This window comes from Erinaceus europaeus, chromosome 14 (genome assembly GCF_950295315.1).
Source record: "Erinaceus europaeus chromosome 14, mEriEur2.1, whole genome shotgun sequence".
NCBI classification, from domain to species: domain Eukaryota; kingdom Metazoa; phylum Chordata; class Mammalia; order Eulipotyphla; family Erinaceidae; genus Erinaceus; species Erinaceus europaeus.
In genome coordinates, this window is record NC_080175.1 from 58571327 (window position 1) to 58598104 (window position 26778).

The 26778-nt window shown below is 38.6% G+C and overlaps 1 protein-coding gene across 2 annotated transcripts in view; it reads left to right on the forward strand.

The window, feature by feature from the left end:
• Nucleotides 1-26266, forward strand: part of SEC62 (SEC62 homolog, preprotein translocation factor) — a 37174-nt gene extending 10908 nt beyond the window's left edge. For both annotated transcript variants that reach the window (XM_007522942.3, XM_060171933.1), the window contains exons 3-8: nt 2343-2448; nt 10727-10931; nt 11166-11258; nt 16388-16448; nt 17733-17852; nt 24102-26266. In XM_007522942.3, the coding sequence (XP_007523004.2) occupies nt 2343-2448; nt 10727-10931; nt 11166-11258; nt 16388-16448; nt 17733-17852; nt 24102-24568 (1052 nt within the window). In that variant the 3' untranslated portion in view covers nt 24569-26266. The remainder of the gene's footprint in view (nt 1-2342; nt 2449-10726; nt 10932-11165; nt 11259-16387; nt 16449-17732; nt 17853-24101) is intronic.
• The last annotated feature ends 512 nt before the right edge of the window (nt 26267-26778 follow it).

The following is a 26778-nucleotide window of genomic DNA, read 5'->3' on the forward strand; positions in this document are numbered from 1 at the left end:
TCATGTCGGGTATTCCAGTTACTTCCTTTTATAAATGAAAATGTCAGTAATAAGGGAAAGATAAATATGAGGTGATCTCACTTATGTGGGAAAAGATAAGGTGAAACATTAATAAGCCCTCGGTCTATATCAGCAGATCTGGTAACAAGTGGTAAAGAGGGGATAGGAGTTAAGGGGGTGGGATGGATAAAGTGATGGACTCTCAAGCATGAGGTCCTGAGTGTTCTGACATTGCATATGTCAGAGGAATGCTCTGGTTCTTGCTCTCTCTCCCACTTATTAATAAGAGGGGGTGGGGGCTCGGTGCTCTATAGTGGGAGGAGAGGGCACCTTAATTGCAGGCGAAAGTCTGTTGGCACCTATCTTGGGGAGATGTGAAATTATATACCAGGGACAACAATTGTTTTATAAACCTTCTCCCCAGTAAAAATAATTAAATTCAAAAAAAGGAAGTATCAATAATAAAAAGATAAAAATTCGGGGCCAGGCCGTGGTGCACCTGCTAAGGACACACATTACAGTGTGCAAGGACCCAGGTTCAAGACCCCGGTCCACACCTGCAGGGAGAAAGCTACACAAGTGGTGAAGCGGGGCTGCAAGTGTCTCTCTGTCTCTCTCCCTCTCTATCTCCCCCATCTTTCTCAATTTCTCGCTGTCTTTATCCAATAATAAACAAACAAATAAAATGCTATAAAAAGATTAAAATTCTGTGTAATAGCATTTGTTGAGAAATTTTTTAAAACCATTACTTTCTTTGCTAACAGTAACTTCTGTTAGTGTGTATACTTATACATATATTTAAACACATTTTGTAAAAATCTCGAGTAGAAGGGCCAGGAGGTGGTATACCTGGTAGCATTTGCAAGGATCAGGGTTCAAGCCTCCCAGTCCCCACTGTAGGGGCTAGGGGGTACAAAACAATGTAGTACTATAGGTGTCTCACCACCCCCACCCCCATTTTCTGTCTGTATAAAAAAAAGAAGCGGGGGGGAAAAATTCTGGGAGCAGTGGATTTGTTAGCAGGCACAGAGCCCCAGGGATAACCCCAGTGATGAAAAAGAAACAAAATCTAGAGTAGAACTCTCCCTGAAGCAAGTCTGTTACAACCAAAGTAGAAACTTTGGTTCTTGGGGCCACACGACAGCACACTTGGTAAAGTGCACACATTACAATACGCAAAGACCCTGGTTCAAGCCCTTGGTCCCCACCTGCAGGGGGAAAGCTTAACCAGTGGTGAAGCAGTGCTGCAGGTGTCTCTCTTCCTCTCTGTTTTCCCCTCCCCCTCTCAAATTTTCTATCCATAATAAATAGGGGGAAAAAACCTGATTATTCACATAGCCCAAGCAGTTATAAGCTAATGTGCCAGTATAGTCACATATATAGTCATATAGGGGTTGAATTTTGCATTTCTGTGTGTGTGTGCCCCTCCAATGTTATTGCTGGGGCTCAGTGCCTGAACTAGAATCCACTGCTCCTAGAGGCCATTTTTTCATTTTTATTAGAGAAGACAGAGAAATCAAGAGGGGATGGGGAGACAGAAGGAAGAGAGACACTTGCAAACCTGCTTCACTGCTTATGAAGTGACCCCCATGCAGGTGGGGAACTGGGGGCTCGAACCGGGACCCTTGTGCAGGTGCTTGCATTTCATACTATGTGCACTTAACCCGGTTTTTGCCTTTCTAAACTTAAGATTGAATTGTCACTAGAGAAGATTTTCTCTTTTTCTGATGTTAATGATTAATGATGATTTTGATACTCATTACAAGCTCAAAATAATGCATGTTATTCTCATCAAATCTAGTATATTTAGGGTAGGCAGATAACATAATGGCTCTGCAAAAGACTTTCATGCCTGAGATTCCGAGGTGCCAAGTTCAGTTCCCTGCACCACCATAAGTTAGAGCTGAGCTCTGGTGGAGTGGAGAAAACTAATTGGCCTTTAATAACAGTAGTGGGTTATGCACAAAACTTATTCTTCAGTGGGTTGCAATAAAGCTTGATAACAGACTTTCTGTTACTTTGAGAGAGGAAAAGTTGAGATTGTTTTCCCTACATTTAATGGTAATTATGAGTGATATTTATGTTACTTTGTTGTTGTTGTTTAGAGAATTTTCCTACTTTTGTAAATATATTTAAACGTTATTTATTTTCTGGACTTTTTACTTTTAAAAGATGGTTGCCAGTGTTTTGAGAAACAATTTGTCATGCTGACACTAGATTTAATTTTCTTGTGAAGTTGGTTTAATTTTTTATGTGAGTGTTGAATTTACCTTATAAACTATAATTTAAGCAGATAGAACTCTTGTGTATACTAAATTTGAAATAATCCCATTCTTCTTTAGCTTCAAAAGCAGTGGATTGCCTTTTGGATTCAAAGTGGGCAAAGGCCAAGAAAGGAGAAGAAGCTTTATTTACAACAAGGGAGTCTGTGGTCGACTACTGCAACAGGTAGTGTTTATTTCTTAGTGAAGGATAATGGTATATAGTGACCTAAATATTCTCCATAGTCAATTTGCATAATTAAATGTAATGAATGGGATTGTAACACAGCTCAACCATATCTTTGGCTAGCAACCTGAAATTTCTCAGTACCTCTGGAAATTCTTCACTTTCATCACTTTCATTTTTAGACTGTCAGCTTTTTTTTTCTATCATTTTAAAAATATATTTATTTATTCATTGGATAGAAACAAATAGAAAGGGAGACAGAAAAGCACATGCAGCACTGTTTCACAGCTTTTGAAGCTACCCCCATGCAGGTAGGGAGTAGGGTTTTGAACCTGGGTCCTTGCGCATGGTGATGTGTGCCACCACCCAGCCCCATTTTTATGATTGATGTATGTGCTCTGTTACATTTGTGCATATCAGACTGGCTGAATTATAAGTTTGGTAGTAAAAATTATTGACTGGTGCCCACAGTGAGCAAGTTTTGTTTTGTTTTTGTTTTTGTTTTCTTTCTAGAGCAAGCATATCTTCTTTAAAATGTTGGCACAGTTCCTAACAGATTTGGTGACCCTGAGTTTTTTTTGTTACTGTTTTTGTGCCTGTAAACTAAACTACTAGCCAGACACTCTGCCCTGTCTTTTTTCTTCTTTTTTTTCAAATATATATATTTATTTATTTGTTTATTTATTATTGGATAGAGACAGAAATTGAGAGGGGAATGGGAGATAGAGAAGGAAAGAGACAGAGACACCTGCAACCCTGCTTCACCACTCTCAAAGCTTTCGCCCTACAGGGTGTCTCTCTTTCTCTATCCCTCTCGATCACCCCCTTCCTTCTCAATTTTGGGCTTTCTATGCAATAAATAAATAAAGCTAATTTGAAAAAATTAAAACAAAACAAAAAAAAAATTACAATGATGTAATAGGTACTTAGATTTACCAGATATTTGTGGATGTAGATCCCCCAAAAGTGCAATTTTCCATGTCTGTCTCAACATTTTTTAATTTAATTTTATTTGCTAAGACAGAAGTTTAGAGGGAGAGAGACAGAAGAACACCTGCAAATTGTCTCACCACTTGTGAAGCTTTCCCCCTACAAGTGGGGAATGGAGTCTTGAACCCAGGTCCTTATGCACATAACCAGTTGCACCACCACCTGGCTCCTTCGAAATACATATTTCTTTATATATGGTCTAAAAATTTAGAGATACTATAAATGCAAGAAGAGTAGATAACCTAGCGCAAATCACACAGCTGACAAATGGAGAGCTAGCTCTTCAATCTCCAGAGCCAGGCTTTATAATCTGTTCTCTGAACTATTGCACTGAATTCTTTCCTCCAACAAAATGGTATAATTGAGCAAAAAACAAGATGTATGATGGATTCACCTATCCATATATATCAGTGTTTGTGAACCCAAAGACCTAAGTACAGAGAACATTCTAGAAATATACTGTTCATTGTATATATTAGCCCCACTCTTGACAGGTTATGTGTGTCCTTCCTGCACTAAGATAGAAAAGCATGACCACCTGAATTCTTTAGAGCCACCTCTGATCCAGCCATGATAACTAGCCTTTCTGAGTTTGTTTCGTTCTTTTTAAAAATTTATTTATTTATTACTAGAGACAGAAATTGTGAGGGGAGGAAGAGATAGACACCTGCATCCCTGCATCACCACTCATGAGATTTTCCCCCTGCAGGTGGGGACCAGGGGCTTGAACCTGGGGGTCCTAATGCACTCACTGTAATATGTGTGCTTAACCAGGTGTGCCACCACCTAGCCCCTGCCTTTCTGAATTTCTGACCACAGATAAAACCACAAAAGGGCATTTGTTCAGTCTCATTTTCTCAAGCCGTTAATTGGACTTGAGAAAAATCTGAAGAAAAACAAAAGATAACAAGGGAATTAGGATGAACACACAAAACAAGTTCATGCCTTTTTATGATTTCTCTCACATTGTTAATTCTTCAAATTCTAATCTAGCACCATCCTGACTCATGACTTTTAATCTCCAACCCTGTCCTCTCATTCACATATCACGCTCACTTGATTTTCTGGTCTTCCTTTGATCATAATCCATCACTGTTTCCAAGTGGTTCTTCTCTCTAGCCTGCCTGTCAATACTATAATTACTCCTCAGATGCCATCTCACCACATATTTGTTGTATCTAAGGTTCTGTAGGATTTGTAAAAGTCATATCATGCAGTTTAATCCTTAACTAATTATTGTATATGTGTTGACTTTTTAAATTTCAGTTAAATCTGAGGGCTCCTGTTTTATTGTAACTCTACAGCAAAAACACAGTGGATATATACATAGGCATATGCTCACCATGCCAGGCCTTGGGTTCAATCTATGACACAAAAGTAGCAACAGCAAAGATACCGTCTAGGTGAAAATACCCAACATCTGTCTGGCATTCAATAAATATGTATTAAATCTGAAAAGAAAACTACTAAGCAAAGAAATAACATAGAAGCAGTAACTTTTTACAAATAGTTTTGGATTCGTTTACCCAGCAAATATTTTTGAAATACCTATTATATAAGGCAGCCCCCAGAAATTCAAAGATGATGGCAATTTACTGTTTGCCTCCAAAGCATACATCCTAATCTATTAGAGGAGATTCACGATTACTATGCACCTTGTACAATATGGAGGATAAAGATGGGGACTCTTCAAGAATGGCTGCACAAGGAAAATGTTAGAGACAGATTTTGAAACATAACAGTAGAAAGGCCATTTGACATATAATCACCCCATATCTGTGACCTGGGAGAACTATTGCAGATTCTGCTGGAGAGGGGTGGGGACACAGATTTCTGGTGTGGAATTAAACCTTATAATTTTATACCTTATACCTTAAAATCATACCTTGTAATTAGATCACTAATAAAAACTTTAAAAAGAAAAGAAAGGATATTTTGACCCTGGCAAAGGGCACAGAAGATACTAAGATAGGGAAGTATGAGTGGTAATCAAAGAGCTTTGTTTGTACTATGTGGTGCAGCTGAAGGTAAATAACTTGACGGTGCTGCCTTAATTACAGTATTAAATGCCATCTCACTTTTCAAGGCATAGAGTTAGTTGAAGTAGACAATCTTTAAAAAGCTATTGATGGGGAGTCGGGTGGTAGCGCAGCAGGTTAAGCGCAAGGGGTTCAAAGTGCAAGGACCAACAGAAGGATTCCAGTTCGAGCCCCCGGCTTCCTACCTGCAGGGGAGTCGCTTCACAGGCGGTGAAGCAGGTCTGCAGGTGTCTTTCTCTCCCCCTCTGTCTTCCCCTCCTCTTCCCATTTCTCTCTGTCCTATCCAACAACGACGACTTAAATAACAACAATAATAACTACAACAATAAAACAACAAGGGAACAAAAGGGAATAAATAAATATATTTTTTAAAAGATTAAAAAAAAAAGCTAATGATAGTGGCCAGTTGGTGGCACACCTAGTCGAGTGCACACATTATAATGCGCAAGGAGTCGTGTTTGAGCCCCCAGTCCCCACCTGCAGGGGGAAAGCTTTGCAAGTGATGAAGCAGGCCTGCAAGTGTCTCTCTGTCTCTCCCTACCCTCTCTATATCTGACTGTCCATCCAGTAAGTAAAGATAGTTTTTTTAAAAAGCTAATAATAAGTTGAGGATTCTTCTTACTACTAAATGGAATGATTCCATTTAGTGGAATTATTGATGAAGCCAGAAGGCCTTATATATAGTCCATAACTGTTACATGCAATTCACACTTTTGTCATAGCAATAATAAAGACTAGTACTGAATACATAATCTGGCATGATTCAAAACAACATGCTTTTCATTTTGTCATCAAAATTGCTCCTATAACATATACTCCCTTTTTAAAATAAAATTAAATAACTTATTCAGTGCCACGGATCTAAGTGGGAGAGGTGATACTTGAACTTGAACTTTTTTTTTTTATATTTATTTATTCCCTTTTGTTGCCCTTGTTTTATTGTTGTAGTTACTGTTGTTATTGATGTCATTATTGTTGGATAGGACAGAGAGAAATGGAGAGAGGAGGGGAAGACAGAGAAGGGGAAACAAAGACGGATACCTACAGACCTGCTTCACCTCTTGTGAAGCAACTCCCCTGCAGGTGGGGAGCTGGGGGCTCGAACTGGGATCCTTACACTGGTGCTTGTGCTTTGCATCAGGCACTCTTAACCTGCTGCGCTACTGCCCAGCTCCCTGAACTTGAACTTTTTAAACACCAACTTAATCGCTTTCTCAGTGGGGGAGGGATGGTGGGGCAACTGTAGGAAAGGAGCCAAGCAAACAGATGTTCTGTGTTCTATTATCTACCTAATCAAAGGAAAGATTCTTTTTATTCTGAACCCCTATGGGTTATTTTTTTTTAAATATTTATTAATAGCAATTCACACTAAAATCATTTGAGAAAACTTTGAAAATGATACAGAAGAAAATCCAGATTTCTAATAATGTTGCCTCTTGGACTATCATGTTAACATTGGAGACTATAGCAAGTCTTTGAATAACATCATTCTGTCACAGTGTTGATGAGAAGAGGAGGGGAAAAAAAAATTCCAGCCAGCATTGAATGAAATGCCTCCATTGTGTTCCTCCTGCCTTTTCTTATGCATTGTTTTGCTTAAAGTTATAGTTTCTAAGAACCTATCAAAGATGTTAAATGAGGACTTACTATATGTACTTCTGACATCTCAATTAAAGGTTATGTGCATAATCTTTAACTGTGGACATCTATAATATGAACCGAGGTGTAAAAACGTTTTTTCAATTAGCATACAGTAATAGGATGTTTGGGTTTTTGGTTTTATTTGGGTTTTTTGCCTCCAGGCTTATCACTGGGGTTCAGTGTCAGCACTATGAATCCACTGCTTCTGTCAGCCATTTCTTTACATTTTATTGGATAGGACAGAAAGAAGTTGAGAGGAGAGGGGGAAGCTAGGGAGGGAGGGAGAGAGAAAGATAAGACACCTGCAGACCTGCTTCATTGCTTGTGAAGTGTCCCCCCCCCCCTGCAGGTAGGGAGCAGGGAATCAAACCTGGATCCTTGTGCTACATACTGAGCACACTAAACAGATGTACCACTGCCTTGCCACCCTAGGATGCTTTTTTTTTTTTTTGCATTTTTATATTAAGTGGTAAAAATGTTCCTAGTAGAAAAATCTGTGAATCACACAAATAATGAAAGCAATATTTAGAATCTTTATAAATTTTTGTGAGACATTTGGAAATAGAGTAAAACTTTGATATCCCTGTCTGTGTTTCAGGTATTGACCCCTACTCTGAAATCTCTCTGCTAAAAGCAGTATTAATAGTTACGGGTCTTATTTTATTGTTTGCTTACAGCTGCGTGTAGATGTGTGGCAGGTATTAATGGCAAGGTTAGGTAAGGTCTTTGGGGAGGCATTTCAGACAGTTGTATAAATAGATCTTCTGACCAAGTAGAATGGGCCAAAAGAGGAGACAGAGTAGTTAGATTTATAATGATGAGAAATAAGTGGCCAGTGGACAGGAAGAACTCTAGATACGGACTTAAAAGTGACCAATCCCTCTTCTAAGGATTTACCCAGGGAAAACAAAAACACCTGTCTGAAAAGACCCATGCACACCAATGTTCATAGTACCACAGTTTGTAATAACTTAAACTTGGAAGCAACCCAGATGCCCAACAACAGATGAATGTCTAAGGAAGTCGTGGTTCATATGTACAGTGGAGTACTATGCAGTACTAAAAATAATGAGGTCACCTCCTTTGGTCAGGCATCATGTTGAATGAAACAAGCCAGAAACAGCCCAATACTGAATAATCTCACTTATAGGTGGAACAAAGAACAGTAAGGGAAAACACAAGGTGAAACCTGGAATGGGTGTGGCATATGGCACCAAAGCAAAGGGTTCTGAGGGAGGAGGGACAGGGACAGGATGAAGGGACATTGGGATCCTGTTCTGTCTCCTAGACACCAATCAAAGGGAGATGAGAGGCTGTGCCTGTGTGTTAAAGACTAGACTGTAATCTGATGTGTATTTGGTAAGGTTTTTATGTGTTGCTTCAGTTCAGAGATTTATATACAATTAAAAAATATTTTGCTGTGAAAAAACTTTCGGTCAGTTCAATTTCTGAACTCATCCTATAGAGAAGTGAATAAAGGTGGGTTATAACTCTTAAAATTTAGAAGATACATTTTGTGGTTAAGGTAATAAGAAATGGGGAGACCAGAGATTGGGTTTATAGCTTTGTTTATTTTTTTAACATTTTATTTTTATTTATTTTTAACTATTCCCTTTTGTTGCCCTTTTTTTTTCATTTTTAACTATTCCCTTTTGTTGCCCTTGTTTTTATTGTTGTAGTTATTATTGTTGTTAATGATGTCATTGTCATTGGATAGGCAGAGAGAAATGGAAAGAGGAGGGGAAGAAAGAGAGGTGGAAAGAAAGATAGACACCTGCAGACCTGCTTCAGTGCTTGACTCCCCTGCAGGTGGGGAACTGGGGGTTCCAACTGGGATCCTTACACCGGTCCTTGTGCTTTGCACCACCTGCGCTTAACCCACTGTGCTACCACCCAACTCCCTAACATTGTATTTTAATGAGAATAAGAAATACCAGAGCCCTGCTCAGCTCTGGCTTATGGCTTATCGGGATTGAACCTGGGGTCTCAGAAGCTCAGGCATTGAAGTTTTGGTTTTTTTAAATATTTATTTCCTTTTTTGTTGCCCTTGTTTTTATTGTTGTTGTAGTTATTATTGTTGTTGATGGATAGGACAGAGAGAAATGGAGAAAGGAGGGAAAGACAAGAGAGGGGGAGAGAAAGACAGACACCTACAGACCTACTTCACCACCTGTGAAGCAACTCCCCTGCAGATGAGGAGCCGGTGCTCAAACAGGGATGCTCACGCCAGTCCTTGTGCTTTGTGCCATGTGCGCTTAACCTGCTGTGCTACCACCCAACTCCCAGGCATTGAAGTCTTTTGAAAAACCATTATGTCATCTCCCCAGCCCAGCTTTATTTATTTTTAATTTTGTTATTTTAACATGTCCTCTCTACCAGGTGCACCACCATAGGCTGTTTTGTTTATTTTAGTGGCAGAGAAAAAAGACCAGAGCACTGCTCAGTTCTGAGTTACAGTGGTGCAGGAAATTAAACCCTCATGCATGCAATTAAACCCTCATTAAACCCTGTAGCCTCATGCATGAGAGTTTGGTGCACAAACCATTTTGCTGTCTCCCTTGAGCCTTTTTTAGCTCTCAAACTGGATAGGTTTACTTGAGAAAGTAACATCAAAAACTCCAGTGGTAACCCTGGTAACAACAAAAAAAAGATATTTCATTATAGTAACAAGCTGAATGGTGAAGAGTGTAGGGAGAAAAAAAGACAACTGAAGATGTAGTTTAGATCAATCAAATCATAACACATTTTTATGATTTTTTTTTTTTTTCTTGGCCAAGCTGTGGCACTTTTGTATGTATGGTGGCAGAACTCAGACCTGGGCTGTAGGCATATAAGGCAGTCCTGCTGCTTGGGGGAGATTACACATTTTTCAGTGTGTCTGTCTCTCTGTCTTTCTCTCCCTCTCTCCCCCTTCCCCTCCCTCCCCTATTAGCAGTTATCAGTGATTTAACAATAAATGCCCATCAGTGGTCAACTGGATAAAGAAGTTATGCCATTTAAAAAGGCAATGACTTATCATTTGGAATCCAGGTGATTATGCTAAGTGATTAAAGTGAACAGGTGAAAGAACTGCTGGATGATTTCATTTCTATGTGGAATATTGGCAGCTGAAGCAAATGAATTTATAAAATTGTGAGCAGACTCACTATCTGTTAATATTAACACTTTTTCAGTTGTTACATTTTTCTTTTGCGTCAGAGTCCTGATGCTACTTTTTCTTTAATACTTTATGTATTAGATAGAGACAAATTGGAGGGAAGGGGGAAACAGAGAAAAGAGAGATACCTGCAGCCCTGCTTCACCACTTCCCCATTGCATCTGGGGACCCAGGGTCCTTGCTCATAACAGGGTAATTCCAAACCTCTGATCTGTTGTACTTTAATTATAGTTTTAAAAAAAATTAATTAGGTAGATACTTTTTATATATTTAAACTGGTTGAACAGTGTTTTCATTAAAGGTGGAACTATTTTTCCACAGATTTACTCATAATTTCTCTTGTTAGTTACCAGTTGTCTTTCTTTGTTTATTTTATTCAAGGCTTTATACTTTAGCTTTTATATTTGTATGATTGATAGGGAATATTAATTTCGTACTTTGTTTTCCAAAGGCTTTTAAAGAAGCAATTTTTTCACCGAGCACTCAAAGTAATGAAAATGAAGTATGATAAAGACATAAAAAAAGAAAAAGAGAAAGGGAAAGCTGAAAGTGGAAAAGAGGAAGATAAAAAAAGCAAGAAAGAAAATCCAAAGGATGAAAAGACAAAGAAAGAAAAGGAAAGAAGAAAAGATGGTGAAAAGGAAGAATCCAAAAAGGTGATTTCATCTAATAAATAAAAAAGTATTGTGAGTTCGTAACAATCAACACTACTGGCATTTGAACAATTTTGAAATACGCAGCCACTTGAGAGAACTGTCTCATGATTCTTAGATACTGTGACTGAGAATTTTGATTTCTTTGTCTGAAACAGCAAAACATATCTTACTATATGGATGCTGTATTGCTTTTTTATCTGGTTGTAAATGGTTTTCGTTCTCGGGTTTTATTAGGAGGAAACTCCAGGAACTCCCAAGAAAAAAGAAACTAAGAAAAAATTCAAGCTTGAGCCACATGATGACCAAGTTTTCCTGGATGGAAATGAGGTGAGGTTATCTAACATTACTTGAAATCTTTAATTTAAAAACTTCACTGAGAAGTCATTTAGAGAAATCCATGTACATAATCATTTTATTTAAAAATGTCAATAATTTTTCTAAATTTAGATTTATTTTTTAAATACTTATTATTGATAGAGACCGAAAAATTGAAAGGGAAAGGGAGGTAGAAAGTGTGTGTGTGTGAGAGAGGAGAGAGAGCTTCCCCCTGCAGGTGGGGACCATGGGCTTGAACGTGGGTCCCTGTACACTGTAGTTTGTGCACTTAGCAAGGTGTGTCACTGCCTGGCTCCCAAATTGAGATTTATTTTAAAAAATAATAATAGTAGTTAGAATTAAGTTCGGCCACTAAGGGTGAAGAGAAGCCCAAAATAACAGGAATTTAAGAGATAGTAAGTACAGGTAAGATCCATGATGGATCTGAGCTCTTCTGTGCAAGGCAACTAGTCAAAAGTTCCCTCCCAGCCCAGAATGACTGCCCTCTATTTGAATCCACTGGGCAGGAAGAGGAAGAGGGACACAATGTCTTCTGGGAAATTAGTCATTTGATTTCTGCTTGGATTCCATTGGCCAGAACCTAATGATGTGATCATTGCCTACCTACGTAAGAGCCTTATAAATGTTACTTTCTTAAAATGATAGATAGGTTATATTATGAATTCCTATGACTGATAATAATAAAGAACAGAATTGCTAATAGCAGCACTTGCTGATTTAGGCCTTCAATACAGTTTCTATTTGAACACATTACCTAGTGAGGAGGGGGCTAACCTTTGCAGCATTACTTACTTTTTACCTCACTTGATAGTCTCCCATAAAGACTACTACCCTAAAGCTTAATACAAGTAACCTGTACTGATCACTGAATTTAAATGTAATTTGATGTAAATTTTAAAATGTGCCACTTCTTACTATTCCTGATATGAAGTGCTGTATATAAAGTAATGGTTCCTAATGCTGTGGTTTTGAAATTCTGGGTAATGTCATTAAAAACTTGATTTTTCTATGCACAAGACCTCATGCCTGAGGCATTGAGGTCCCAGATTCAGTCCTCAGCACCATCGCAAGCCAGAGCTGAGTGGTGCTCTGATATCTGTCTCTCTCTCCATATATATATATATATATATATACACACACACATATATATAATTTAAATGTTTTAAAATAATTCATTTTTCAAATTACTCTTAAATGAGACATTTCTACAATAGAGCACAAGACTTGCATGAACTAAGACTTCAGACTCCAGACTTGGGAACATGATGGTAGAGGACCCAGTGGGGGTTGTATTGTTATGTGGAAAACTGGAAAATGTTATGCATGTACAAACTGTTGTATTTACTGTTGAGTGTAAAACATTAATCCCCCAATTTTTTTTAAAAAAGGACTCCAGGCTTGATCTCCTGCACCACATATGTTAGAGCTGATCTCTCTTGTCCTGTCTCTTTCTCCCTCTCATATAAAATAAATATATCTTAGAACTATAACTGACAGAAGTGATATCTGTGGATCTGATTCCCAAGATAAACGTGCAGACTTTTAAAAAGGCCTTCATAGCCCCTCCCCACCCCACCCCCAACATAGCTTGTCCTTCTCCTTTTCTGTCTTTAATTTCTCCCTGTAAATGCTCATCTTCTCCCTGGAAAAAAAAAAAAAGACTAAAACTTCTACCTCCAGTGTTAGAAATGGTAGCAAATTAAAATGATAATTACAAAGAGTTATAGTAAAAAAAATAGAACTAGAAAGTAAGAGAGTACAAGAAACAAGATAAAACTATATGGCTAACAAACCAAATTTGTCTTGCACAAATAATGACATAAGTATAAAGTAGTGGTTTGTAGCTCACAGCCAAAGATGGACCTTGGGGGTGGGATAGGCAGTGAAATTATTATGGAGTCATAGAATCTTTATATTTACTAATGGTAATCTTTTAATGGTTCTTTATATCTTTTTTTTTTTTTTTTTGGGTTGTATGCAGTATTTCTTTATTCACTCAGAACACAGCACAATCTAAGCCAAGCTAAACTAAACTAAAGTAAAACTCACAATGCTGTCTTTATATATACTTGCCAAGTAGGGTGTAAACAGGATGTGATGTAGAGAGGGTGGAGAGAAAAGTGACTGGTGAAAATCAGGGTGTGACAAGGAGAGGGGGCGGAGCAGGTAAGAATTCTACCACTGAACCACCAGTGCCCTGGAGGGAGGGTGATGCTTGTTAACAGTGGTTATATAAATAGAATACAGTGGTTATGTAAATAGAATGCAGTGTTAAGCAGGGGGGATTAAACCAAATGAAATAGAAGGGTTTTTTTAGAAGCAGAATTAGAAGCATACCAACAATTCCCCCTTTCTTTTTAACTAATAGCCATAGTATCAGAAGTGCGGGGTGAACAGAAACCTATATCATACAGGCGTTTTTAAAAGAACTGGCATATGACATGGAGGAACAAAATAGGAGAGCAGCAATAACCAGTGTGATGCCAAGGGGAGTGTTTCCTGCCTCAAAGGGCAAGGCCTAGCAGGCAAAAGGGTATTTCTTGCCTCTGGGGCATCTATTGCCTCTGGGGGCGCTTCATGCCTCTGTGGGCATCTCTTGCCTCAAAAGGGCCTTCATGCCTCTGTGGGCATGACCTAGTAAGGAGGGGGAGTTTCTGCCTCTTGGGACAGAGCCTACAGGCAAGGGGACATGGACTATAAAGTCCCAAGGCAGCTGGCTGCAGTCAGTCTTTGAGAAACCCAGCAGCGTAAAGGGAAACTGCTGTAAAGTTGTATAAAGTGTCCAAGAGCTGTACCAGTAAGTCTGATAGAGGAGTCAGTCCAAAGTAGATGACCGGAAGTGAATGCCTGGGGATGAAATGCTTCACGTCTGTCTCAATGGGGAATGTCGGCCACCAGAATTCCGCTTTTCTGTAGAGAGTGAGCTTTGGAGTCTGTGAATCTGTTTCTTCAGGTCGTGCCAGGTCATATCATTGGTTTCCGGGGGTGCGTTGTAGTCATTCCATCTTGTGGGCAATGTCAGAGAACAGGGGTCCAAATGGATTTCCAGGAATTCCATTTGAGTAGATGCTTTTTCATGTGAAGACTTGACAGCTGAAATTCACTTACTTGTCAAACAAAACTTGTAGCAGATTAAAAGTTTACTATAATTGATAACTCCATTATAATTGGAAGTCCTTTCTAGTATGATTTTTAGGGTTGTTTAAACAGTTTAAACTCAATAAAATGTGGAAAGGTAAACAGAAGAACCACTGTTAGAAGCCTCAGGCATGAGAATAATTAACATAATCATTGCACTATCTACTATCTGCCCCACCCATAACTCATACCGTTTTCAGGATTAAATGTTTTAGATTTATGTCAAGACATAAAAAAAGAAATCAAAGGAGGAAAAAACAATTTTTTGGATTGTTTCTGGATGTCTCTAGAAATCATGGCTGCTACAGCATATTTTTTTTTAAGTCAATGTCATACAAAAATTCAGTCATTCAAATCACTCTCTTATGAAACGCAACTTGAACCAGATTATTCAGATCTCACCGTGTAGCACCATGAGTCCCCAGAGGGCGTCCTAATCCAAAAAATTCCTCGAAATTCCATTTGGGGTGCTTCTGGCTGTTCCTGCTGGATTGCTTCAGGCACCCATTTTTTAAAGCGTCTTCCCATCGAAGAAAGAATTGAATCAGGAGAGTAGAACTAACCACGTGTCTCCATTCTTGGGGACTGCCAGGGTACTGGAGAATGCTCCTCAAACTAGAGTAGTCCTTCTCAGTGGGAGAAGAAGTCCAGAAAGTCCCAGGGGAAATCCCTATGCATATCCCAAGCTCTACGACGGTCATAAAAGAACCAAATTATGGCCCGGAGCAAAATCTAGTCCTTCTCCTCAGGAAACATGGGAGAGGGAATCCAGAAAGTCCAAGGAAGAATCTCCGTGCATCTCCCAAGCTCTATGATTAGGGTCACAAGAAACCAAAGTTCCCGGTCAGGGAACCAAAGTGTGGCCCAGAGCAAAATGTTCCAGAGACAGAGTAACTGTCTCATGATGAAACAGTAGAGGTTTTGACAAATCTCTTCATAAGTAGAAAGGCAACCCATGGTGGATGGGTAGCCAGGTTTACTTATCTGGGGGATAGGCGGGTTAGGTCCCACGTTGGTGCCCGTCCCTGTTCAGGCGCCATTATGTCGGGCTGGCTTCGCGAGAGGAGACAGAGGACCCGGGACTCATGGTTGGGTTGTATGCAGTATCTCTTTATTCACTCGGAACGCAGCACAATCTAAGCCGAGCTAAACTAAACTCGGTTCTTTATATCTTATCTCACATCAGTGAGAGAAGAACACAGGGTGGAATGAATTTATTTAATTTTATGTATTCATTCATTTATTCTTTTTTTAATATTCCCTTTTGTTGCCCTTGTTTTATTGTTGTTATTGATATTGTTGTTGTTGGATAGGACAGAGAGAAATGGAGAGAGGAGGGAAAGATAAGACACCTGCAGACCTGCTTCACCTCCTGTGAAGCGACTCCCCTGCACTTGGGGAACCAGGGACTCGAACCAGGATCCTTATGCCGGTCCTTGGTGCTTTGCATCATTCATTTATTCTAAAGATGGGGTGTGTGGGGTGGGGGAACACAGTATCAAATCTTCTTTCAATGTGTTGGGGAATTAGCTCAAATCTGGTTCACACAAATAGCAGAGTAGACAATGAGCGAGCTGTTTGGCTAGCTCTTTTGCTGAATCTTCAGGAGGGCCCGACTAGAGAGTGCTCTTAACTCAGACTGGTTCTGTTCTTCTCAGTGTGCTTTCTTTCAGGGAGAAAATATACAACACTGGTCTGTAGGTTAAATAAATAATGTACTGAACCATGAACAAATCGTTAATGCATGAAAGTGCATAACAGAATGTAGGTTTGTTTGTTTTCAAATTAATAGTCTAACTGAATGGATACCGAAAGAAATACTGCTATTGGAGGAAGAGCCTTTGGAATTTTTTAACCTTGGGAAGTAGTCATATATTAAGAAATTGGAAGTGACTGTTATAAACTATCTAAATATGGAATTAAGTTTAACTTTCTTATCTGACTTTAGAATTTGAAGCACTGAGGTTTATTGATTCTTCTAGGTGTTTGTGTGGATCTATGACCCAGTTCACTTTAAAACATTTGTCATGGGATTAATTCTTGGTAAGTATAACCTCTCAAATTTAGAGAGGAAAATATAAAGCTTTTCATAAACAATAAAAACATAAGGTACTTTAAAATATAGGCATTCAGTAAAGTTAGAAAAATGATAAACTGGGGAAAATGTTTACAACACTTTAAAAGAGAGAAACTGGTAGAAAAATGATTTAGTTGACTTGTGATCAGTGGTCCGGGAGGTAGCGCAGTAGACAAAGCATTGGACTCTCAAGCATGAGGTCCTGAGTTCAATCTCTGGAAGCACATGTACCAGAGTGATGTCTGGTTCTCTCTCTCTCTCTCTTCTTCTCTCTCTCTCTCTCTCTCCCTCCCCCTTTCTCATTAATAAATAAATAAAATCTTTAAAAAAAAAAACTAGATAAGAGGTACTGATGCCAACATATCTAGAATAAACAAAAATGTGTAAGAGGAAGAATCATTTAAAGTCATTTATGTAAGGGGAAAAAATTCATGGAGGTAATTTTTAAGTATATATAATCAGTCTCTAAAAATACAGATAAGCATAAGTGATGGGGAGTGAACCAAAAATTGATTGAAGTATTCACTTTCAGGTTTTTTTGTTTATCTGCCTTTATTTTTTATCATGATTGTGTGTTTTTCTTATATGTCCAGAGGCAGGGTGTGTGACAGCAGGGAGTATTAACATTTTCAAGTAGTACCTTTTTATCTTTATTTATTTATTTATTGCATAAAGACAGAAATCAAAAGGGAAGGGGAAGATAGAGAGGAAGAGAGACAGACACCTGCAGCACTGCTTCACCACTTGGCAAAGCTTTCCCTCTTGCAGGTAGGGATTGGGGGCTCGAACCTGGGTCCTTGTGCATTCTAGCATGTGCTTTCAACCAGGCCCCCAGCAGTACTTTTTTCCCCCGCTGATTATACTGAAGAAAAAGGAAAAAAAAAAAATCCTAAGGTAACATGAGAAGAATAGTTAAGTCATGAAGTTGAATTGTATGGAATGACTAATACCAGGCTGGGGAAGTAACATAATGGTTATGCAAAGAAACTCTTTTCATGCCTGAGGCACAAATGTCCCAAATTTAATCCCCAGCACCACCAGAAACCACACCTGAGCAGTGCTCTAGTATTTTAAAAAAAAAATGCCTAATACCAATTTTACCCTGCAGAATAAAAGTATAAAACTAACTTGCAAAACTGGCAATTGTCTAAGTGTGGATATATTTATGTTTCAGTCTTTTTCCTATGGAGATAGTCACTGTAACTTTAAAGCAGAAAGCCATTTGTGTAACTGTGGTTCTTTAATTCCAGTGATTGCGGTGATCGCAGCCACACTCTTCCCCCTTTGGCCTGCAGAAATGAGAGTGGGTGTTTATTACCTCAGTGTGGGTGCAGGCTGTTTTGTAGCCAGCATTCTTCTCCTTGCTGTCGGTAAGTGTTGTTACTCGTAAAGGGACGGCCCTGTTAGGTGTAAAGCAGTTTTGACAGTAGCCTGGATAGACCTAGCTCTGGGGTCCTATAAAACTGACTTGGGCCTGAAGAAGTATATGTGGTTGATTAGATTTGGTGAGTTTTAAAGAAAAATAATGTATCGATAATCTGTACATATTCTCTAAAACTTAGCTATCAAAAAGACTTTAATGTTTCTGTGTTGATTATTAGACATAATACTTTAAAATATGTTTGTATTTTGCCTTAAGGCAAAGGAAACATTACACATTTAAATTCTATGAGTGTGACTAATAAATTATTCTGAACAATGGAAAAATCAGTTGGTAGCAATTTGAGTACAATACAGGTTTTTTAATTTTTTAAATTTTATTCCCTTTTGTTGCCCTGGTTTTATTGTTGTAGTTATTATTATTGTTATTGATGTCATTGTTGTTGGATAGGACAGAGAGAAAGACACCTGCTTCACCACCTGTGAAGCAACTCCCCTACAGGTGGGGAGCCAGGGCTAGAACCGGGATCCTTATGCTGGTCCTTGTGCTTCATACTTAACCCGCTGCGCTATCACCCGACTCCCTATATTGGTCTGGTTTTAGGTACAAAAGACCCCAATCATCCAGTAACATAATAAATGTTCCCAGGGAACCAGTCTTTTAAAAACTCTGTTTTTGGAGGAGTCAGGTGGTAGCGCAGGTGGAAAGAGAAAGAGAGATACCTGCAGACCTGCTTCACTGCTTCTGAAACTTCACCCAGTATGCTACTATCAGGTCCCTTACAAAGAAACTTTTCTTTTCCAACAAAATTTTTAAGTGAGATGTTTTATATATTTAAGAAGATTGTCTTGAAATGGAATTTTGAATTTACTACTGGGTAGGGTTTCATTGGGGGGGGACTTTAAATATTTGATAGTTATGAATAGTTTAGCGTTTTTTGTTTTTTTGTTTTTTTTTTTTAGCCTAGGGTTATTGCTGAGGCTCAGTGCCTGCACTACGAATTCACTGCTCCTGTGGCCATTTTTTCAGTTTCTTTCTTTCTTTTTTTTTTTTTTTTTTTTTTGTTAGGACAGAGAGAAAATTGAGAAGGAAGGAGAAAATAGAGGGGATAAAGAAAGACACCTGCAGACCTGCTTCACTACTCGTGATGCAACTCCCCTGTAGTTCAGGAGCCGGGGGGCTCAAACCAGAATTCTTGTGTGGGTCCTCGCTCTTCATACTTTCTGTGCTTAACCTGGTGCACCACCACCCGACCCCCTTCTCTGTAGCCTTAATAGTGAACATGTTACTTACCATGAAAAGAAAATAAACATGTATGTATCTATAATTATACTTTTATTCTAGTCTTTGAAGATTTTTCCTTCTAGTGTGGGCAGGTCTAATTAATTTTTCACTTCAGAAAATAAATGGGAACACCTGGTTGAGTACATAAGTTACAGTGCACAAAGACTCTGGTTCGAGTCCCCCATCCCCACCTGCAAGGGGAAAGCTTTGTGAGTGGTGAAGCAGTGCTGCAGATGTCTCTCCCTTCCTCTTAATTTCTGGCTGTCTCCAATAAATATAATTTTTGAAAAGAAAAGGAATGGGAATATTTCTCAGTTTCTCTAAAACTGTCGAGTACTTTTTAAAAATTAATGTGTATTTCCTTGATCCATAAGTCACAAATCAACTTTTCCACCTGGACATATAGGAGTAATATACCCATCAGCAAATTGGTAGTCCAAGAAATTTCTAAATTGCAGAATAGGTAACTAACTAATGGTGATATACTACACTCATCAAAATGAGGAATCATAAATTTTGACTTGAAATTGGGTGTATTGAAATTGGTGTCTTCTGGCTCTCAGATACCTGAGAATTCAGAAACTTCTTAAAAAATTCCACAAAGGTTTTAATTTCACTGAAAAGGATTATCCCACTTGCTTATCCCTTATTCACAATACCTTATGGTTAATATATATATATATCTTTAAAATACTGGAGTTTCTTTTTAGTAGTGATTTCTTTTATGTAAGAATTTACATATTTTTGTATAATGTATAAGGAATACATTTTAATATACTTCTATTGTTCTTCTATAGATTTAATTATGCATCATGGATTAGTATTGGGAACTAAACTAGATAAACAGATCCAGTGTTGTTTAGTTTCTGTTGGATAATCCAATTCCAGTGGCCAGGTGGTACTGTGCCTGGTTAGCACACATAGTATCATGTGCAAGGACCCAGGTTCAAGCCCCCGTTCCCTACCTGCAAGGGGGAAGCTTCACAAATGGCGAAGCAGGTCTGCAGATGTCTTTCTTACTCTCCTCCCCCCTTCTTTTCCCTCCCCTCTCAATTCCTCTCTGTCCTGTCAAATAAAATAAGGAGGGGGAAGCACTGCCAAGAGCAGTGATTCATAGTATCTATACTGAGGCACAGTGATTCCAAATATGCTTTCAGTAGTTTGGATCTGTATCTCACTTATAAATTAAACGTTTCTTTTATATTATCCTGTTAAGTATTTTTTTAATATTTATTCCCTTTTGTTGCCCTTGTTTTTTTATTGTTGTGGTTATTGTTGTTATTGATGTTGTCGTTGTTAGATAGGACAGAGAGAAATGGAGAGAGGAGGGGAAGAAAGAGAGGGAGAGAAAGATAGACACCTGCAGACCTGCTTCACTGCCTGTGAAATGACTCCCCTGCAGGTGGGGAGCCAGGGGCTCGAACCAGGATCCTTAAGCCGGTCCTTGTGCTTTGCGCCACCTGGGCTTAACCCGCTGTGCTACTGCCCAACTTCCTCCTGTTAATTATTTTTAATCCTGTCAAAATTATTTTTGTTGAGATCCTGATAATATATTTTTAAAAAACTATAAAATGTATTAGAATTCTGTTATGCGTATGTTGTAAATGGTAAGAATTTAGACTTTATGTATGTGGTTTCCATATTAGTCTTTCTCGAGTTTGATGCATAATCTATAAGAGCTTTTTTCCAAATAAAATTATAAAACCATAACCCAATGAAGCCTACTATAGCCTCATGCTTCTATTTGAAGGAAACTATACAATCTCCTTCAAAGATTGGTTTATTGTTTTTTTATCAGTATAATACTTTTTTTTTCTTGTGTTTTTTTTTTTTTTTCCTTGCCTCCAGGGTTATCACTGGGGCTTGGTGCCTGCACTATGAATCCACTGCTCCTAGAGGCCATTTTACCATTTTTGTTGCCCTTGTTGTTGTTATTGTTGCTGTTGGATAGGACAGAGAGAAATTGAGAGAGGGGATGACAAAAAGGGGGAGAGAAAGATAGACGCCTGTAGACCTGCTTCACCATTTATGAAGCGACCTTCTTGCAGGTGGGAAGCTGGGGACTCAAACCAGAATCCTTACACTAGGCCTTGAGCTTCGCGCCATGCATGCTTAACCCAATGCACCACCATCTGGCCCCCTAATTTATTCTTAAATCTAGATTTCAGACATACTTAAAACCCACAGTGAGGGGGAGGCTGGCCCACTGGCTACCAGTCACATGGTCTGGCCCTGCCAAGACAACCACAAGTGGGACTGGAAATTATTTCTTCGTGGCAACTCTTAAGTGCTCATTTTTAAGTTGACAATTGTGTGTGGCCTATGAACATATACATCCAAATGCCTCTTAGCAGAAAAAAGATTTCCTGAGTAAACTAAATCTCTCAAAATCTTGTGGGCGTGGAGGTGGCTGAGTGGCAGAATGTAGGGAAGTACACACAGGCCTAGGTTCACTCCCCAGTACCACATGTGGCTGGGTGTTGGTGTTGATCTGGTTTCACTCTGTGTCCTCCACAAAATAAATAAACACATGTCTTTAAAAAAAATTTATTTATTAATGAGAGGGGTAGGAGGAAAGAGAGAAAGAACCAGATTATCACTCTGGTACATGTGCTGCTGGGAATTAAACTTAGGACCTCAAGCTTGAGATTCCAACATTATCCACTGCACCACTTCCCGGCTCACAATAAACACATGTCTAAGATGTATTTATTACCAACAGAGAGAGCCAGGGGTTGAATTTAGGACCTCGTGCTTGCAGGTCTGGGACTCTCCCTTTTGTGACAGCCTGCTTAAAAAAAAAATTAAGAAGTAAAAATCCTCAGAACTTTCTATAGCCTAACCATAGTTTTGTCATCTATTGCTGTAAAAGAATACTTTCAGATGCTGTTTAAGCAATCTGATTTCTGTTAGTGTTGTGTTATTTTTAAATATTGGAAGAGGTCAGGTCCTTAAATAAGCACTGTTACAGTTACTAATTATATGGCTGGTTGCTCAAAAGTTGTGTGTGTGTGTGTCTTATCTGCTTATTTTTATTAGAGATTTAGTACTGATTTACAAAATTGTAAGGTAATGGGGGTATAATTCCATATAGTTCCCAATACCAGAGTTCTGTGTCCCCACTCCCTCCATTGAAAACTGCAATAGTTCTTCCAAAGTCACCAATGTGGGCTGATTCTATGTCTACGTGTGTGTATGTGTGTGTGTGTGTGTGTGTATAATTTTTTCCCATATGTTTTCAACAGTCCTGCCCTCTTCTTTCTAATGCACCCCTACACCTATTACTACTCCCAAATGTCCTTTTATTCCTCTTCTCTGGTGTTTTTCAGATTTGCTTTCCTTTCATTGATGCTTTATTTTTGCTTTGTTTTTTCTTAAGAGACTTATCCTTTAGGCAGGGTAGGCTCATGTCTTTGATTCTTGATACATTTATGGGTCCACAGAAATATGTTCACTTCTTTCAAAATCAGAAGTCACTGTATGTGCATGTATATAGTAATGACCCAGTGCAGAACTGTTTATATCAATAATATGGACATAAAAAGTATGATTTGTAATACTGAAAATTTGTTTTCATCTCTGAGGCTTCACTGCTCCCAGCTGATTTTGAGAGAGAGAAACATACAGACAGAGATAGGCAGAAGGAAAGAGAAAGATATCTCAGCACCAAAACTTGCATTGTGCTGTGAGCCATGCTGGACCCTGGGTTATACACATGGCAAAGCAAGCACCTTCCCAGATGAGCTATCTTTCCAGCTGAGTGTGTTTGTTTGTTTGTTTGTTTATATTGGAGGAATTGCCCTACAAAGGCAAGGTGCCTAGGGAAGTCATGATTTAGCCTGCTTTTTTAACTTTTTAAAGGCTTCTTGAGGGCCAGGCAGTGGCTCACCAGGTTAAGCACACATAGTATGAAGCACAAAGACCCATTCAAGGATCCCAGTTCGAGCTTCCAGCTCCCCTCACCTGCAGGGGGTGGTCACTTCACAAGTATGAAGCAGGTCTGCGGGTGTCTATCTTTCACTCTATCTTCCCCATCTTTCTCAATTTCTCTCTGTACTATCCAAAAATAAAATTTAAAAAATGGCCACAGGAGCAGTGGGTTCTTAGTGCAAACACCAAGCCCCAGAGATAACCCAGAAGGCAAAAAAATACTCTCTTAAAATATCCTCCATTTCTTTTTTTTTTTTATTTTATTTATTTTCCCTTTTGTTGCCCTATTGTTGTTGTTATTGATGTCGTCATTGTTAGATAGGACAGAGAGAAATGGAGAGAGGAGGGGAAGACAGAGAGGGAGGAGACAAAGATAGACACCTGCAGACCTGCTTCACTGCCTGTGAAGCAATTCCGCTGCAGGTGGGGACCCCTGGGATTCTTACACGGGTCCTTGTGCTTTGCACCACATGTGCTTAACTCACTGCGCTACCGCCCGACTCCCAATATCCTCCATTTCTACTCATATTTATTTACTTATTTATTTCCCTCCTTCCCAGAGCACTGCTTAACTCTGGCTCATGTTGGTACTGAGAATTGAGTGCCTTAAGCATGAAAAGCTTTTTTTCTTTATTTCTTTTTTGTATGACCACTACATTATCTCTGTCTCCCCAGCTCTACTTCCTTTTTTTATACCTTGGTCTCATGCATTCTTAGACTTCCAAATTAAGCATATATTTAAGTCACAAGTATATACCCATGAAACAGTGCCTCAATGAAAGAATCCTGTAAGTTATTTTTTAATGTCATTGTAATGCTCTGTCCATAAGCTCATAATAGAACCATCTGCTCCTAGAATGTCATAATAATTATAACTACTAAAACTGGTCAGGAATGAATTGTCCATATTTAAGGTGAGTATCATGTACAGATAGTAAAACAGAATGTTTTCCCAATGTATTAGCACATATCCTCTGTTGAGTCAGAGCCTGAATCGTTCAATTTGAGAAATCTCTCTCCCTAGCCCGTTGCATCCTGTTCCTCATCATTTGGCTCATCACGGGAGGAAGACACCACTTCTGGTTCTTGCCAAATCTGACTGCAGACGTGGGCTTCATTGACTCCTTCAGGCCTCTGTACACACACGAATACAAAGGACCAAAAGCAGACTTGAAGAAAGACGAGAAATCCGAAACTAAAAAGCAGCAGAAATCTGACAGTGAGGAAAAGTCAGACAGCGAGAAAAAGGAAGATGAGGAGGGAAAAGTCGGACCAGGGAGCCCTGGAGTGGAAGGCTCAAGCGGAGAGCGGCACTCAGACACAGACAGTGACAGGAGAGAGGACGACAGGTCCCAGCACAGCAGTGGGAATGGGAACGATTTTGAAATGATCACAAAAGAGGAACTGGAACAGCAGACAGATGGGGATTGTGAAGAGGATGATGAAGACAATGATGGAGAAACAACTCAATCTTCACATGAAAAATCATAATTGACAAATTTAAGGACTAAGGAAATGCAAGAGATTGGATTTTCTATGTTGGCTGGTCATCATAACCACATGTGACATTTGTAGCATTCTTTAAATCCATTACTGAAATGTATTTGGCATCCAACAATTACATTCAGTCTTTTCATTTCATAGAATACTACTGGTACAGTCTAAAGCCATTGTAAGTTTTATCTATTTGATAATTTTATAGTAAATAGTTCTCATACATTTTGATAGTCATCAAAGATGCACTTTCCACAATGACATTTAGACTATAATGGCATTTTGACAGTTGTATGGCTTTTTACTGTTAGAGTAAATGAAATAACTAAAAGGGATTTAAAAAAAGACATTTCAGATTATGCATAGCTATATAATCTCACAGTTTCTTTCTGATGAAGTGCTTAAACTCATAGTTTTAAAGAGTATTTTTGGTTATAAAATTATACCATGAAATTTCTAAGATCCTGAGCAGGTTTCAAAAGCATATTGTGGAAATAAGCCAACTAGAAATAATGCAGCAATACTTTTAGTCTAGCTACAAGTTCTCCTTTCCAACTTAGGAAGTCCAAACTGACTTGTACATCTGATTCTGAAAAGATGGTCATCTCCCACAGAGAAAATGGACAGGTGGTGGCTCCTCTCCCTACTCCCATCTCCTTGTCATAAAGTAAAAAACAAATATATTCTGTACATAATTTACAAATAAACATTTTATTTTAATTGTTACTTATTATTTAGACAGTTTCTCAACACTTAAATTTGTTTAAAAAAATATATTAAGACCATGTAAGGGTATGTTTTTAGAGAAATGAAGTTTCAATCACCCACAAAACACCTGATCTTTCTACAGCAGCTTCAGTTTTGTGCCAACATTCCATGTATCTGAATGAGTTAAAACGGTCCTTATTAAATAAGAGCAGACTTCAAAGTAGCTGTTTGTATGCCTTAACGTTCATCTTGATTTTTCTTAAATCTCTACATTCAGAAATGAAGTACTGTATTATCAGACCGGGAGGCATTTCTATGAAAGAGAATTCACTGTTCTAAAAGATCGATTTAAAATAAAGAACATAAAAGAAAACATCAGAGAACCATTGGACTCTAATTACTCTGAACTAGGCTTGCAGTTTGATTTTGTCTTACATACCTTAGTTATAAATCTTTGGGAAACCTTGTATTTACTTATGAGCGTAATCATTCCTTGGAGTCATACTCGTATAGACTGATAATGAATATTAAATTATTTTTCCTCATAGTGAGCATTTTGTTTTGGAGTTGAAAATGAGTGATATGTGTAAGTCTTTGTCTTTAGACTGTTTTCCATCTAAGTGTTTGACGGTGTTAAATTTTCTAATTGTGAAAAATATACTTAACTGTATACTGACACATTTTATTAAACATGACTTGATTGCTTCTTTATAGTACTCCTTGCAAATGTACAGAAGTATGGCTATTTGATGTTAATGCAACTAAGGCTGCAATCAGTCATTTTAAGTTTCCTTCTAGCAAGTGTTTGTTTACTTAGGTGCTTGGGTATTTTTCTGCTCACATTCCTGGGGTTCCACTGCTTTATTTCTGTGGTAAAGGTATGTGTGATTGTACCTTCTGAGCTTCTTAATCACCAATAGCATTAGTAGCTCTTTTGAGGTATGGTATTAAAAGTGTTCTTCAGAAATAAAAGTGGCTTAACCGTTACTACTTTGGTAATGCCCAAACTACTTAGTCTTTATCACACTGCCGTCTCTAGCATATGTTCAACATCGGGAGCATGGCAGGAAAATCAGTTTCCTAATGTTTGTGGATTCTTACAGCATGCTAGTACACATTGTTATAACTCTCTGGAGGTCCCCAGAGTAAAATGTCATTCTTGTTATGCTTAGAAGATGAGTTATAATTTTCAGCTCAGTATCTCTTTATGGCTCACAGTGGTGTAGCCTAGGCAAATTACAAAAAAGGAAGGAAAGAGCTAGAGAAAAATAAAGCTGCCTCTATTAATAGATCTCAGAAGAGTAGATTGTTCTCTTTGTTGGCTGACATTAGATATATTTACATGCTGACAGATGACAAATCGGTGGTGCACCCAGTTAAGTGCTCATAGCACTATGTGCAAAGACCCAGATTTGAGTCCCCCCTCCCCTCTCAATTTCTCTATACCTTCCTGAACACACCCCATCTCGTCTGATCTCATAGTGCCTATACCAATACCC